Source organism: Xyrauchen texanus, chromosome 2 (assembly GCF_025860055.1).
Source record: "Xyrauchen texanus isolate HMW12.3.18 chromosome 2, RBS_HiC_50CHRs, whole genome shotgun sequence".
In the NCBI taxonomy this organism is placed as follows: domain Eukaryota; kingdom Metazoa; phylum Chordata; class Actinopteri; order Cypriniformes; family Catostomidae; genus Xyrauchen; species Xyrauchen texanus.
Genome location: NC_068277.1, coordinates 23,323,098 through 23,340,249, shown reverse-complemented (window position 1 = coordinate 23,340,249; position 17,152 = coordinate 23,323,098). Strand labels below are relative to the sequence as shown.

Below are 17,152 nucleotides of genomic sequence, written 5' to 3'. Positions count from 1 at the left end.
GGTGGTGTATAGAGCCAAAAAGATTAGAATTGTGTCGATGTCCCAATATTTATGGACCTGACTGTATATCTGTCACAATGTCTTTCTTGGAATAAAGTTCAAAAGACTCCATCTCGGAGGTTTGAATGAACAGTTCTTGCCATCATGAGAACATAATAGCAGTCATAATGGCCAGGCACTATCCCAACTCACCTGAAGTGTGTCAGCAAAGAGCACTATGAGGTTCTTCAGATCCAGAATTAGGTCTGGGTCAGTACAATAAGACTACAGAGAGACAAGAGCACGTGACCCATTATAACAAAACCAGAGGAAGTAGATTTACTGGTAAAAACACTGGAAAGAAGTAACTGTTTTATGTAACATTTATCTAACAGAGGCTGTCAACTGAAAATTATTTTTCAATACGTTCTCAAATAAGTCTGAGAGACCAACAATTGAATCAAGAGTATTTAACTATTACTAAGGAATGGAAGGTATCCTGCTAGTGACCTGTCTTTTTCAGTGCATGTAGAGTATATGAAGTGCAGACATACTGAATGGGTGCGCAAGGCTGCAATGGTCTTAGACAGGGCCAGCTCCCACAACTCCTCCACATAAGCACTGTTTACCAGACCCTGTGTGGTGTGCAAGACGTGATCCTCCACAACAAAGAAACTACAGGACATACAAAAAAATGCAGGAACATATCAATGAATGAGGGAAAGACTGTGACAGAGAGAGTGAGTAATTGACTAATATCCCAATTAGCTTTTCAAGCAAAAAAGGCAGCCCAGCAGCATTCCCAAAGAAATCTCAGACATCCCATTGTGGGAGTGCTCTGATCCATTCTTGTACCACTTAGGAAGTTTGAAAAAGCCTCTATTCCAGACACCGGCCTTCTCAATATTCCCGTACAGACACTCAAAATAAAACCCATCTGCCACTCTACATCCCCAAAACTATAAATTGTAAGGCTCAGATGGTTTTTAAGCAGCACTGGGATGGAGAATCAGGAAGGGTCAGAGAAAGGGGAGAGTTTGGGTAAAGGGAAGGTCTGAGCCAGAAAAGGATTCGGCTGTTTTAATTCTCTCCTCTATTAAAATGGACGTCATACGCATGTATAATTGATTTTCAGTTAATTTTGCCATTTAAAACAAAATGCATGCTGCACTTACCCGACTATTTGATTGAAGTAGCGCCTGTAGCCCTCTAACGTTTCATGCTGGAGACCACACAAGGGAACGAGAGTTTATGAACACCAGTCAATTCAGCAGTCTACTATTACAGGTCTTCTGTGTTTTCAGAATTTTTTCATTAAACCAACATCTGATTTAACATTTAAACATAATTAAAAATTGTTTTAATTTGCTTCAGAATTAAATATTATTTCAAAGAATGTTACCCCCTTCTCAAAGTCATATTACTGGTCAAATGTATGTCAAAAATCAAACATACACTACTGGTCAAAAGTTTTGAAACACTCATTCTTCATTCTAATTATTATATATATTTTTTTCCTTAACATTTTAGAATAATAATTAAGTAATCAAAACTATGGAATAACATAAATGGAAATTATTTAGACAAAACTGTGTTATATTTTAGCATCTTCTCCAAGTAGTCACCCTTTGCCTAGAATTTGCAGACATTTTCTCAACCAACTTCTTGAGGTATCACCCTGGTATGCTTTTTAAACAGTATTTAAGGAGTTCCCATCTATGTTGGGCACTTATTGGCTGCTTTTCTTTATTATTTGGTCCAAGTCATCAATTTCAAGAACGTTTTATTTTATTTTATTACATTTTAGTTTTATAATGAAACAAATCAATATGGTGGCACAATTATATTTTTGTCTACAAAGCTAATTTCAAACATTTAAGTAGACGCCTTCAGATCAAAAGATTTTTAAGATCATGAGAAACATTTCAGTCAAGTGTTTCAAAACTTTTGACCGGTAGTGTACATCGTATGTTTAAATATACAATGACATTCAGAAAATTACTTCAATGCTTAAAAATATAATTTGAGCATTTTGTAATAAACATTAAGATTAAGTGCAAAGCATTTATAAAACACAAATTGGAATGAATTTCGAAACATTTAAAATTCAGCTTTACTGTAAGAAAAACTCAAGTGATGAACTGTGGAGCTATATTTTAATCGGAACAACAATTCAATATCCTTTTACAATCGTTGAAAGCCAGAGAAAACTATACATGAACAACTCTACACTGGAGGTAGTGTACATCCCCAAAATACTTTTTATGGCCTGAATGCTCAATTAACAACACTAGGATCATTTCTTTTGCTGTATGGTTTATAATTCAGTTCTTTCTCAAAGCACTTCTTTTTCAAGCATAAACTATAAGGCTGGTGTAAAATCCAATGTATAGGCCCATTTATCCTTTTGAGACCGTAGTGTGACTGATGTGTGCATTTTCCATATGCCTTTTTGATTTTTAACTAGCAGAACTAAAAAAAATGTATTCAAGTTGTGACATTTTTAATAATACCAAGCTACAAGAAAGTCTTTATTTTTATGTTTCCAGGAGTGTTGGTTATTTATACTTTTGAGACATTACAGACATTCCATCAGAAATGAGCATACATCATTCTGATTCAAAGTAATGGCCAGCATCATCCAATTACAGCCAACCATGTTATAACATTTTTTAAATTATACATTTTGGATCTGATTTTGATTACCATTTTCCCATGTCTGCCAAAAAGTTTGAGTGGTCCAAATATCATCTGAAGCCTGAAACTGAACTTTTGGATGGATTTTATGAGTGAATGCACTTAGCTGCATAGGAAAGCTATAGGATGCTCCCTTGCTCCTTATTTAGTGAATGACTTAACCTCCATTGTGCTGTCTGTCTGCACTGGAGTTACCCAATGTGACTCTACCCTCCCTAGCAAATTTCCTTAGGACACCTGGCTGGAGACACTCAGAATGCCTTGAGATTCAAACTAGCAAACTCCAGGAGTGGTAGCCAGCGTCTTTTACCATTGAGCTACCCAGGCCCCAGTTTAAATGGATTTAAATTATGCAGTGCATAAAGCGAAGGCAAAATACAATGTCCACGCTAGTGTATACAGGGTCAGACAAGGTTATAGCTGCATTTTGTTAAGTGATATATACATGTGTGGAGCTTGTTGTGTAAAGCCCTTGGCTTCCCTTAAAGCTCTTAAGGGTTTGTTTAAGTTGATGTTAGTGATTTGGGGTGGTCCAGTGAGAATAAGAGGGAGGGTACAGAGACTCACAGACAGACAGACAGACAGGCAGGCAGGCAGGCAGGCAGACAAACATATGCTTGGGCAATGTGAAAGCATACCATGTTAGAGTGAGGCTGCAGCACTAGTCGGGCCTGTTTCTGCCGCTGCTTCCTGTAGTAGTTCTCAAACGTGTCCCGGGAGCCCTGGGTAAAGCAGATACACATTCTGAAAATTAGGCTGTTACTAAGGTGAGTTACAGTCAATCAAGACTTGCAATGTAGAAGTGAAAGCTTAACATGTCCTGAGAGCAGTTATTCTCTCTCTCCATTTGACAGAGGAAAATAGATTCCCGCTTTAGAGTCCAAGCCAAACTTCAAATAAGAGCATATCCGTTACTCTCTGTCCTCATCTTATAGCACAACACAGTGCAAGGTAAACTTGTGGCCTAAAAACAAAGGTGCTCATTCAGCGCTTAAAGACATGATACTTTTCCCAAAGTGCAGTTCCAGTCCACCTCTGAGCTCAAGCAGACTTTTATCAAAAGTTTACTATGGCATGACAGCAACACATGCACACATGACCCCATAAGAACAGAGTAAAGAAAACAACACCGTGACAGACAGAGAGATGGAGGATAAAGACCGAGATACATAGCTGGAAAGAAAATAGTGCCAGTACAGTAGGGCTAATCAGTACTTCCACAACGGACACAAATAGAGCTCCTCTTGTAAAGCTCATGGGAAACTTAACCCACTGTTGATTCCAATAGAGTTTGACATTGTTGACAGGCTTGATGCCAACAGCATGCAATACAATATTTGCAACGATAATTGCTGCCAAGACAGGCAACATGACAAATCTCATGAAGCACTTGACAGTGCATGGGATAAACTATAGAGCAGAAAGTTGCTCCGTCTTAAGACTGTAAGAAGACCGAGCCAGTGCAGTCATCCTCTCAGCATCCTGCCACAGAGCTTCCTCCAAATCTACTGATGAATGCAGCGGTGCTATGACTGACACCGACAGGTATTAACGTTTAGCAAACAAACCAACAAACAAAATCGGATAACTTGTAGTGGTACATGCTTGTGTACTTGTTAAGTACCTATAAACTGGGACCTACGTAACGTTAGATATTGTTTGGATGTATGGCTATACATAAATCTATGCTAAAAATGCTTTAAGATTGTCAGTAACTGATCAAGTTTAACGTATATTAAACTGAAATTTTTTACAATATCTTAACTTATCAGGGAAATTGGAAGGTAAATCTAACACTAGCTTGAATCTTTGTCCTTTTTAGGAATCAAACTGATCCGGGCTTGTAACATGGTTGGTAGAAGCCTTCCATTCTTTAATGATTCTGTATAAACTTCTAGCAAATGTGGAGCCAATTCTGTAGCATTATGTCTAAAAAACTTAGTGGCAAAGCCATAATTACCTCGCCATGCTCCTCCAAAGTTATCAAGAAAACATTTTTGCTCAGCTGTCAGTTTAGGAAGTTATAATGGTTCCACAAAGATTCTAATATCCTCATCAGTAGACAAAGACATGGAACTATAGAGATCAGGATAGAATTCTTGATATAAAAAAAAAAAAAAGCATTATTAATATCAATGGCTGAGGTAAATATTTCACCACTAACAGATTTCACTGAGGGAACAGTAGAAAAAGGCTCTCTCCGTTTTATATTTCTAGCCATTTGTTTTCCTGTCTTGCCCTGAATATCCAAAACTCCACCTACCGTGACAAAATAGTATTAAATCTGTATTTCAATTGGGTGAATTTTCTGAGGCCATCAGAAGACAAACATATTCATATTCAGAGCATTCAGCTCTGCCTCGGCACTTTTAATATTACCTTCCAACTCCACGAGTTCTCGTGCTTTGGATTTTTTGGTGAATGACGCACACTGTATGATCCAGCCCATAAGATCTGCCTTAAGTGCCTCCCGAGCCACGACCACAGAGGATACTGAGGACCAGTTGGTCTCCATATAAACATTGATTCCAGCCTAAGCATTTGTTGGAATTCAGGATTTTGCAAAAGGGATCAATTAAAGTGCCAACTATATGATTTCCTTTTCTCCATATTTGGCAACAGCTCTAAACTCACCAGGGCGTGATCTGAGACTAAAATGTTTCCAACTGAGCAATCAACAGCATAAAATGAGGAACGTGGATATATTAAAAAAATATATTTTCTAGAATAAATCTTATGGACTGATGAAACAATTGATAAGACCCTACGAGATGGGTTCAAAAGTTTCCAAATATCTGTAAGACCAAGATTTTTTATACATCCTGTGAAGCATCAATGTTGCTCAAGGGGGCTTGCACACTGCTTCACTGTGATCAAGGACTGAGTCCATCAAAAGATTAAACTTTCCACCCAATATTATATCATGAGGGGTGCCAGCGGCTTGCAACATCCTTTCAAGATCTATAAAAAAGCCCTGATCCTAAACATTAGGTGTGTAAATATTAGCCCAAATAAGCCCCTGAATTCCTGCTAAAACAATAATGACTCTTCCTAATTTAAATGTTTTAGACATTTGAATTGCAGATGCTTGCTTACTATATGAGTGCAACAAATGACCTAATCAATCCAATGTCTTGCAAGAAATATTCTACAAAACAAACTCCAGCCAATAGGAGGTATAAGCACAAAAAACGTGCAGATTCATCCGTAAAACTGTCCTGAAGGAGTGTTCCTCCACAAAACAAACTCCAGCCGATAGGAGGAACCAGCACAAAAAGAAGGCGCTCCGTTTCCTCAAACAGTCAAGTGAACGTTCAGTGAGTCGGTCCACTCAGCTGCAATGCGAGTTCCATAAAATAATTTACTCCATTGACACAGCTTGCTGTGGGCATGTGAATTTTTTGCCACCATCCTTAGCATCTATTCTCAATTTGGCCTTGAACATCAGTGCAAAAATGACCTTCTGTTGATTTTAGAGTTTCTTGCATTCCTTTAATCAATCACATTTCTCTCTTGTTGAATTTGAAAAGTCTGGGAACAAGAAAATGCTGTAGTTTTTCCAAGAAAGCCTTCCTTTACACCTCGCGTAACACAAGATCTTTATCAGATGATCTCAGAAATTTGGCCAGAATTTATCAGGCCCTGTCTCCCTCAGTGGATCACCGAGCCACAACCCTGTGAGCTCTCTCGATTTCCAGCTTATGGCCTGTTAGGAATTTTACCATATCATGACCCTCTTTGGCCTCAGGAATTCCGATGATTCGGACATTATTTCTTTCAACTTCTCCCAGACACGCTCCAAATCCACCTTGGTCACTAGCGGATTAGAAGATAATTCCCTTTCCAATGACTCCAGATAATAAATCAGTTTCTCAACATCCCCCACTCTTGTAAACACCTCTAAGAATTTTGTCTCTATAGCAGTGATCGATCAACGTATTACAGCAAGATACTCCAAGTCAGCAACGATCTTCGTAGCATTGCAGACATGTTCAACATCTCTCGACGAATTTCCATAATTTCCCCAACCAAAACGACTCCCTGGCTCGAGGCCTTTGCGGGGGAGTCAGATTGAGCATGTAAAAGTGTCTTTTAATGTCTCCAGACCCCAAGGATTTTGAATTCTTTGACATATTGTCCTTCTAGAACAGTTATGGCACAGAGTGTATCGAATCTCACCAGCTTATATCATATATAGTGTTAAAACGTAGAGTGGTGGTGTTGTAGTGGGCTTAAGCACATAACTGTTCGAGCCCCACAGCCACCACCATTGTGTCCTTGAGCAAGGCACTTAACTCCAGGTTACTCTGGGGTAGGGCTGGGACAACGCGTCGACATCATCGATGACGTTGACGCAAAAAATACGTCGACGCAAAATATGCGCGTCGATTCGTCAGACCCAAAACAAAGATGGCGGCGCCGGCGAGTAGTAGCAACACGAGTGGCTCCTCAGACTATCAGAAGTGCAAGGCGGCATGCACTCGTTCCTCTAAAGTATGGGAATTCTTTAATTTAAAAGGAAACAATTCCGTGATATGTCGTCTTTGCAAAATGGAGATGGCCTTCCATTCTAGCACCACGGCAATGCACCAGCATCTGAAGAGGCGCCACCCGGTTGCAGCTGCAGATGACAGAGCACCGTAAGTTTTTTTTCAACTCCCCACTTTGCACTCGATGTTGGAGTAGGCTATAATACGTTGTCGACACCTAAAGTTTTCGCTTATAGCTATTAATAATGCGCTTATAGCTATGAATGTCGAGAAAAAATACATAGAGGACACTGACAACGTGCTGACAGACAGGACCAAGCAGGTAACATTTAATAAAGTCTGAACTTTCAAATTTGGTCATTCAAAGAAAATTAAACCATAAATAGGCCTACTATTTTGTGGCTCTTTAATGTGTCGTGACAGATTGCCTTAGTTAAAGCTGCTCGTGAACCGATCATCTTTTCCTTGGTTAATTTATAGCATCAAATAGGCTAAACATGAATGTAGCCTACATCAGAAGGACTGTTATTTTAACCGCGGAAAGATGTCAGTACAGTAGCCTACAATCCATTATTCAAATTCAAATCCACCAACGTTAATCTTCTCTCTCCTGACTACTTTGTCAGACAAAAATGGCGTATTATGATTGATTGATCAGATCTGCAGTCAATCAAACTCCCGGCAAATGTTTTTTTTTTTTTTACATTTTATACACCCCCACCCCCGATGAAACCGGTATTACCGGTGTTGTCACAAGTCGATTAATCAAATCCAAATCGAATCGGACTGAAAAAATGAATCGTTAGATTAATCGATGCATCGAAAAAATAAATCGCTAGATTAATCGTTTAAAAAATAATCGTTTATCCCAGCCCTACTCTGGGGGGATTGTCCCTGTAATAAGCGCCTTAACGAGATATATATATCCAATTACATCAGAATCCTCCGGGCTGAGGGATTAGTGAATATTCTTCCTTTATTGATTTTGTATTGAAAATTAAATAATTTATTTAAAAAATGAAAAACTTAAATCAAATACATTTCTAAATTCAAATTGCACTCCAAGCGAAAAAGCTAATAAAGTGATAATAAATATATACAGTGGGTACGGAAATTATTCAGACCCCCTTAAATTTTTCACTCTTTGTTATATTGCAGCCATTTGCTAAAATCATTTAAGTTCATTTTTTTTCCTCATTATTGTTCACACAGCACCCCATATTGACAGAAAAACACAGAATTGTTAACATTTTTGCACATTTATTAAAAAAGAAAAACTGAAATATCACATGGTCCTAAGTATTCAGACCCTTTGCTGTGACACTAATATATTTAACTCAGGTGCAGTCCATTTCTTCTGATCATCCTTGAGATGGTTCTACACCTTCAATTGAGTCCAGCTGTGTTTGATTATACTGACTGGACTTGATTAGGAAAGCCACACGCCTGTCTATATAAGACCTTACAGCTCACAGTGCATGTCAGAGCAAATGAGAATCATGAGGTCAAAGGAACTGCCTGAAGAGCTCAGAGACAGAATTGTGGCAAGGCACAGATCTGGCCAAGGTTACAAAAAAAATTCTGCTGCCCTTAAGGTTCATATGAGCACAGTGGCCTCCATAATCCTTAAATGGAAGACGTTTGGGACGACCAGAACCCTTCCTAGAGCTGGCCGTCCGGCCAAACTGAGCTATCGGGGGAGAAGAGCCTTGGTGAGAGAAGTAAAGAAGAACCCAAAGATCACTGTGGCTGAGCTCCAGAGATGCAGTCGGGAGATGGGAGAAAATTGTAGTAAGTCAACCATCACTGCAGCCATCCAACAGTCGGGGCTTTATGGCCGAGTGGCCCGACGAAAGCCTCTCCTCAGTGCAAGACACATGAAAGCCTGCATGTAGTTTGCTAAAAAACACCTGAAGGACTCCAAGATGGTGATAAATAAGATTCTCTGGTCTGATGAGACCAAGACAGAACTTTTTGGCCTTAATTCTAAGGGGTATGTGTGGAGAAAACCAGGCACTGCTCATCACCTGTCCAATACAGTCTCAACAGTGAAGCATGGTGGTGGCAGCATCATGCTGTGGGGGTGTTTTTCAGCTGCAGGGACAGGACGACTGGTTGCAATCGAGGGAAAGATGAATGCGGCCAAGTACAGGGATATCCTGGACGAAAACCTTCTCCAGAGTGCTCTGGACCTCAGACTGGGCCGAAGGTTCACCTTCCAACAAGACAATGACCCTAAGCACACCACTAAAATAACGAAGAAGTGGCTTCACAACAACTCCGTGACTGTTCTTGAATGGCCCAGCCAGAGCCCTGACTTAAACCCAATTGAGCATCTCTGGAGAGACCTGAAAATGGCTGTCCACCAACGTTTACCATCCAAACTGACAGAACTGGAGAGGATCTGCAAGGAGGAATGGCAGAGGATACCAAAATCCAGATGTGAAAAACTTGTTGCATCTTTCCCAAAAAGACTCATGGCTGTATTAGATCAAAAGGGTGCTTCTACTAAATACTGAACAAAGGGTCTGAATACTTAGGACCATGTGATATGTGTGTACAATAATGAGGAAAAAAAAATGTACTTAAATGATTTTAGCAAATGGCTCCAATATAACAAAGAGTGAAAAATTTAAGGGGGTCTGAATACTTTCCGTTCCCACTGTGTGTGTGTGTATATATATATATATATATATATACACACACACACACACATATACAAACGATACATTTTTAAAAAGCCCATGTCCCAATTGTAACCATTCAATCTGACAATGATGATAATCTTGGATATTTGAGACAATCTACATAATTTAAATAAACTGTATCACCCTGAACTGAATTAGTAATGGCTCAGGAGACCAAATGTATTTGCAGATATGTCAAATTTTATTTAACAGTACCAATCAACAAGACATTGAATGCTATAGGCATACTGAAAAATCAGTCCATGACTGGAAAAAAAGCCATTATGTTTCTGTTTGTGTAAATTGTACCGCCATCGAATACACGTAACCTCCTTCAACTATAACCACAAATTCTATCAGTCTGGACAGTGAAGAAAAAACTCTGAACTTTGAAAAATTAAAGTGCTATAGATATTACACAGTTTTAACTGTGTAAATAAGAGAATTAATCCATTGCATTAGTTCGCTCACTTTTAGTTCCAACTCGGACTCAACATTTTTCAATTCATTGCATTTGTCCTTGTATCTCCTCATAGTATTAGATTTTGTAATCATTTGAGCCATGAGTGTGTTAGACTTGTTTTTGGCCTGCTCAGCTAGTTGATCGACATCATTCTGAAGGCTGGCGCACATCTCCATCAACACCTCCCTTTTCTTTTTCAGTTCTTCCAGCTCATCTTCCAAAGCTTTTCTCTTAAGTCCACGCATGGCACCCTCTCTCTTGCTCCTCTCTCTTCATCAAGGAAGATTCTGTATATGGTCCTGGCTGAGGCTACAGATGCCAGTAGTTCACAATTGTCCTGCATTGTTAAATCGCAGAAATCAGTTTATTTTGAAGTATGGGGCAAGTCCACATTTTTAAATGTAGCTGGTTTTGTCCTTTCCACAGGTGAAAGATTTGGCTATTTGCGAATCAGGAAACATTCCCTGGAACAACTCAGAAACACCTTCATTTGATGCGTATGAGTGGTGCTGCACCTCTGCCTTCAGCGTCGCATTCAAACCAAACGCTTGTCAAAGTTCGATTGATTTTCCTTCGGTAGTGGCTCCACAGGAAGCGGTGGTCAATACAGAAGTAGTTGCTGAAGATGCTACTTTGTCGGTCACGGCGATGTAACTTGAGATAGTTAATTGCTGTCAGAAATGTATCGAACTCGATACCCAGCCCTATCATTAGTTTTGTCTCAGTGTTTTGTTTATAACCGAGACAGTTGCTCAGCACATGTAAGATATGAAGAAACATGGAAAAAGTTTTTTCAAATTTAAAACTAGGCAGCATTAAAAAGAAAAAGCAGAACCACCAAACTATCAATATCTGTATCAGCAGATGTCATTCTAAATAATCTGATATCGGCATCCCTAGCCATATTTGAAGGAAGCATTCAATTTGTCTTCATTTTGGTACAGCTTTCATGTTGGGAGCACACCTTTGGATGCCCTAAAATTCTTTCTAGGAAGGCAGGTCACTAAGTTTTGCAAAAGAGCTGTAGTCTACTACTTTACTTCTTTGTAAAACATAATACAATAAGACATAATACAACATCAAAGTGAAATTCATTTAAATAATGAAGACACGTCGTATCATTAGACCATAAATCATCTGATCATCAACTGTATCTCACAAAGCATAAAGTTTCAATTTATATGCAAACAGCCAACACGTCCACTATTATAGTAACATTAGTAACATTAACTGAGGCACAGTGTCATTTGATTAACTTTATGAAACAAGATATTATAAAAATGAAAAAGTGAAATACACAAATTCGGCACAGCATTTGGCCTAATAGTCAGGTTCGTCATTCTCAAAACACTCAGGCCATTATATTGAAATGCTGTGTTTTCCAGCAGCCACTACGTTTCCAGCCAAGGATTTTTGGCGAAAAAAGTTTTAGCAATTCAAAATAAAGCTGATGGAAATGAAAATTATCGACATAATATTTTTCCATTTAACTCTAGCACATAAACTATGTCGATACTTCAATTGTCACAAAAACTGGTTTGGAGTTGGACTTTTTGAGAAAATTGGCATTAATTCAAAAATGTAGTCACATGACAGAATTCACCCCAATCTTTAGCCTGTTAATTATGACGATGTTATACATCCTTGAAAGCCAATTTATTGTACGTGATTATGGACTGATCTTAATGGCATATCACAGATCCAATGCAGCAAGTGCACGGAGAACAAATGAATGGCCACGGTTTGCTATTAATTTAATAGTGGTAGCAATCAATTTATTTATTAAAGTTACTTTTCCACACCATTCAAAATAATAGACGACAGTCATGGAATTATCCCATAATACATAAAAGCATATCATTTCTGTGCACCAAGATGTTTTAAATTAAAAATAAATACACAATACTAGGAGAAAAGCATCAGTGTGCTTTTTGGAACACTAACATATAGCCCAATTCTATAATATTATTGTTTAGCTTAGTTTTGAAAGAACGCCGGCAAAATTCCCTGTATTATATTACATAAATCAGCCTACCAAATGAATAAAGAAACTTACACAAACTTAAATTAGCCTTACCCTCTTCAGTAGACGAAAAACGTTGGCTGAATGGCATTCTCAGAATGTTCTACTTTTTTCAAGAATATAAACTATTTGTCCAATGCGGAGTTCACTTTCAGAAAATGAGGTTTTCAACATTTTAAAACTTTTAAATATTTTACCTAAGATCAGCATCAACCAGCACTAATTTAGCACAAACGATGGAGACAGGTAAGAGTGCAGGCTGCATGATTTCCCATCACCCAAAAGCTATCATGTTAAATACAAAGAAAGAAAAAATTTTGTTTCTTTTAACGGCACAAACCAGCACACATTGAGCACAAATGAATGACATCGGTTTGGACTAATTTGAATGACATGGGGTAAAGAGTGATGTCACTGTGCCCGAAAAGTTTCCTGTTATATCTTAAGAAGGGAAAAAGTTAGTGTCTCTTTAATAAATAGGCACAAATCAAGCACAAACTAACAGTTTGAAACTATTTGAGTGACATGGGGTGGAGAGTGATGTCTCACAGCAAAAAAACTATGTTTAATACCTCAAACACCAAACCAATACAAAAGGAGTTTTTTTTTTTTTTTTTCACAGATCAGCACAAACCAATGGTATAGTTTTGGTGATTTTGTTTTCAATTATATGGGATGCCAAATTCATTCAAGGTGGCAACAATGGCTGTTTGGCTGAAATAATTTCCTCCAAAATTATTCTTTAATTATTCTCAAAATTATAACTTTCCTTGAAACCCACCACCACCATTTAAATTTCCATGTAAAAACACATATATCACAATGTATATACATCAAACATTGTCAAAAGGGGCATTTTTTTTTTTTTTTAGATGTTTTAGCTATATCACCCAGCCCTAGTCATCAAAATGTTCTGTATCTGACCATATATTGGACCCAAGAGTGTCTCTACCTCTCTATCTTTTTACAGTAGTGTGCAATTTTGTTTACGAAGCTTATGAAGTTTGTTTAAATTATCTGGAGCTATGTCGCACTAAGGGCAATCTCCATACAAACATACAACCTCAACAACTTCCTTCCTGTGGGAGCATTCAGGAATCTGCATATATAGTAAGCTGAATAGGAAGAATCTGCAATATGAGCGCATGTGTTTGTGTGTGTAAAAGTGTGCTTGTTTTAAGGAAGAAAAAAAAAACCTGTTCTTCAGGGACATATAAAGTGCAATTATGATTGTTTTTGTATAAGTGGTGTCATTTCCCAGGGTCTAAGGTGACTCGACGGTCAGTGCAAGCACCAAGGGAAGGAAACACAAAAACTTGAACATTCCTCCTGAAAAAAAAAACACATCAACTCGCTTATCAGGGATGGCAACACTCTTCTCATTTGTTTGCTTTCTTTCCTTTCTCTCTCCCACTGTCACAGATTGTGGGATATCCACATCACTTGCCTGCATAACTTCAATATGATTTGTGTGTGTGTGTCCCTTCCATGACTCCACCGGCCCCCGCTCACTTTCAGCAACTCTTGTCCCGAGACGACTCCCAGACTGGTCTCAAAAGTGGCTTTGGACCGGTCAAAAAGGCATAATGTACTTTAAATGTTTCCTCTTTGCCCCCATACCCTGCATGCCATTCTCACCAACTTCCATCACAAAGACTATTGTATGACAGTCCATCCTTTAGCACAAGAAACTTACAGACCATAGGGACATAAAGTTGAATTCCACTGCCTCAAAACAATTCAAACGTCTTTAAGAGTTGTCAGCGCGTACACTCCGAAAACAAACACTTGCATACAAAAAAAAGAAAAAAAAACATTTACACAAATGATGGTATACCTACACCCACTCTTAGTTTTCCAGGCACAAAACAAATGCAAACAATATAAGAAGTCTTGAATCCATGGATGGCAAGTTAACAGCAAATAAATTAGGATTGATGTATTTTAAGAAAAGTGTTTCTTCATTATATGTGGGTGTTTCAAATGCAATATTTGTTTGTGCAGGAAGCAATCCAGGGTACTTTTGGGTGGAGAACTTCCTAGTAAACTATGCTGCAGTTTCCACAGACAACCTTTGAGTAGAGTCATTGTCAGACAACTGCTTAAACCTTAGATTTTATGTGACCAACACAGACGTTCAGTAGTGGTCGACAGATATATCGATACATCCGATATATCACAGAGACCGATATTCAGAAATTTTTTAAATTATCGCATCGGCCGCTACATTTTCTAGTTTGGCCGATTTGTTTCATGAGGGTGCCAAGAATCACCTGCTTGCACTTGGAGTGACTGAGACATGTAAACGACGAGTCACGGTTCGTTTACTTGTTGCGTGCCATCGTGTTATTACAATAATAAACCGGTGTGCAACACAGTCTCATTTAAACGGTCCATATATCAGAGCCATGGCAGACACGTTTGAGCTCATAAATGTTAAACAGGGTACAAGGTGCTTGAAGTACTTCAATTTGGCTTTTTCAAATTTAAGTCCAGGAAAACTCTTGAAAAAAGCCATTTTTGGGGGGTACAATTGAGCAGCATAGGAGGTAGACCTGTTCATCAAACTTTCCACATCCAGGTCAATACAATTCTAACTTGATTGCTTTTTAATTTATTTTGAATGAGCTAAAAGTTAGTTTAAAGTGTATATCATCCTATATTTGAGTTAAAACTCCAAGTCTCGTCTATGCTGTCAAAAAAACTCCCGCAAGGTGCAAAATCTTCTCATGCTGGATATCAGCTTCTGGGCCAAATCCTGACTGATGGCGATGCATTCTTGCCTTATTAGTGCTCTGAGTTGATCATAATTTGCGGGCTTCTGCTTGTCCACTCGCCTTTTGAGGATTGACCACAGGTTCTTTATGGGATTAAGATCCGGGGAGTTGCCTGGCCACGGATCCAAAATTTCAATGTAATGATCTCTGAGGCACTTTATTATTTATCTTGCCTTGTGACATGGTGCTCCCTCATGCTGGAAAATGCACAGATCATCACCAAATGGCTCCTGGATCGTTGGGAGAACGTTTTGTACGTTTTGATACCATTCTTTATTCATGGCAGTATTTTTGGGCAAAATAGTGACTCCCTTGTATGAAAAGCAACCCCACACATGGATGGTCTCAGGATGCTTCACTGTTGGAACGACACAGGACTCATGGTAGCGTTCACCTTTTCTTCTCCAGACAATCGATTTTCCAGATGTCCCAAACAGTCGGAAGGGGGCTTCATCAGAGAAAACAACTTTGCACCAATCTTCTGCTTTCCAATCCTTCTACTTCCTGCAGAATTTCAGTCTGTCCTTGATGTTTTTCTTAGAGAAAAGAAGTGGAGTGGCTTCTTTGCTGCCCTTCTTGACACCAGGCCATTGTCCAAAAGTCTTTGCCTCACTGTGCGTACAGATGCACTCACACCAACCTGCTGCCAATCTTGAGCAAGCTCTGCACTGTGGTGACACGATTCCGTAGCTGGCTCCTCAGAAGGAGATGGTCCTGGTGCTTGCTGGACACTCTGGTATGTCCTAAAGCCTTCTTCATTGCAGTTGAACCTCTCTCCTTGAGTTCTTGATGATCCAGTAAATGGTTCTGTCAGGTGCAATATTCTTTGCTGCAATTTCCTTGCATGTGAGGCGATTTGATGCAAATCGATGATGGCTGCACGTCTTTCTTTAGAGGTAACCATTGCTAACAAGAACACAATGATTGGAAGCTCTTCTTCCCTCCTTTTGTAGCAATCAATCTGCTCTTATCATCCAATCAGAATGATTGTGATTTCACCCGACTAGTACTCGTTCACACTTTCCCAGGTGCTGCTAATATGATTAGTAAAATGATGTCAGCTGGTCGTTTTGTGCCAGGGCCAAAAAACTGTGAAATTTGGGGTTTTGTGATAAAGTAAATTTTTATGGCCAATTAAGCTTTTTGCAAGTATTTAAAATGCATCTTATCACTCTGCACAATAATTTAGAAACAATGTGAATCAACACCGCAACAACTGAAGCAGAAAACTTTGCGAAACACAAAATTTACGTCACTGCCAATACTTTTGGCCACGGCTGTAGGTTAATCTAATTTAAAGTGGTATTATTCCAAAACTAAACTGAGTAAAATATACAATTCTGTTTCTCCACTATGTGACAGATGTAAAGTGGAAGAGGGCTCTCTTCACATTTGTTTTGGTTTTGACCTGAACTGTATACATTTTGGAGCAGCATATTTAATTTTTTATTTTTTTCAAAGGTTTTTTCAAATGGCCTGGCAATATTAGGGTCTTCTGATAATTTGGCCACTCTCCCAAGTACTCATCAACAATCCTTATTGCGGAGTATGATCCTTGCAAAAAAGATAACGCACTTAAAATGGAAGTACCAAAATGAAGCACCAAAATCTATTTTTACCAAGAGGTGCTTAAAAGGTTCTTGAATTATAGAAAATCATTAAAAAAAAAAGGTTCCTTAAATCATTTAATAAATTAAATGTATTTATTTTCTGTAAAACACGATGACGGATCACTAGACCACTGCTGAAGCAGGTAGCGCATAGACGGCGCTGACACGTGGCACCGGTTTCTTTTGGCAGTGCTGTTCAGAATGGGCTAATTACAATCAATTGTTACTGGAGGATTTAAAAATATAGATATTATATTGATACTGGAGAGTAATTTTTAATTAAAAATTATATTTGCAAGGATTCATACTCATTAAATCCACCACAGGATTTAAAAAGTATGAACCCTTGTAAATATTATTTTTAATTAAAAATTACTCTGAAAAACTTATATTATGTAAAGAATTCTGAGATTTGAATGCAGATGG

The 17,152-nt window shown here is 38.5% G+C and overlaps 1 protein-coding gene across 4 annotated transcripts in view; it reads right to left on the bottom strand.

Moving 5' to 3' along the window:
• LOC127654666 (exocyst complex component 6B-like) overlaps window positions 1-17,152 on the bottom strand; it is a 150,870-nt gene that overhangs the window by 80,728 nt on the left and 52,990 nt on the right. For 3 of the 4 annotated variants that reach the window (XR_007971959.1, XM_052141928.1, XM_052141937.1), the window contains exons 9-12: window positions 3,315-3,398; window positions 1,155-1,201; window positions 534-654; window positions 193-264 (exon numbers count right to left, since the gene is read on the bottom strand). Coding sequence is in view for 3 of the 4 variants with exons in the window: in XM_052141928.1 (XP_051997888.1) it covers window positions 193-264; window positions 534-654; window positions 1,155-1,201; window positions 3,315-3,398 (324 nt within the window). In the remaining variant the exon portion in view is untranslated. The remainder of the gene's footprint in view (window positions 1-192; window positions 265-533; window positions 655-1,154; window positions 1,202-3,314; window positions 3,399-17,152) is intronic. The other variant, XM_052141946.1, reaches the window with a different exon arrangement.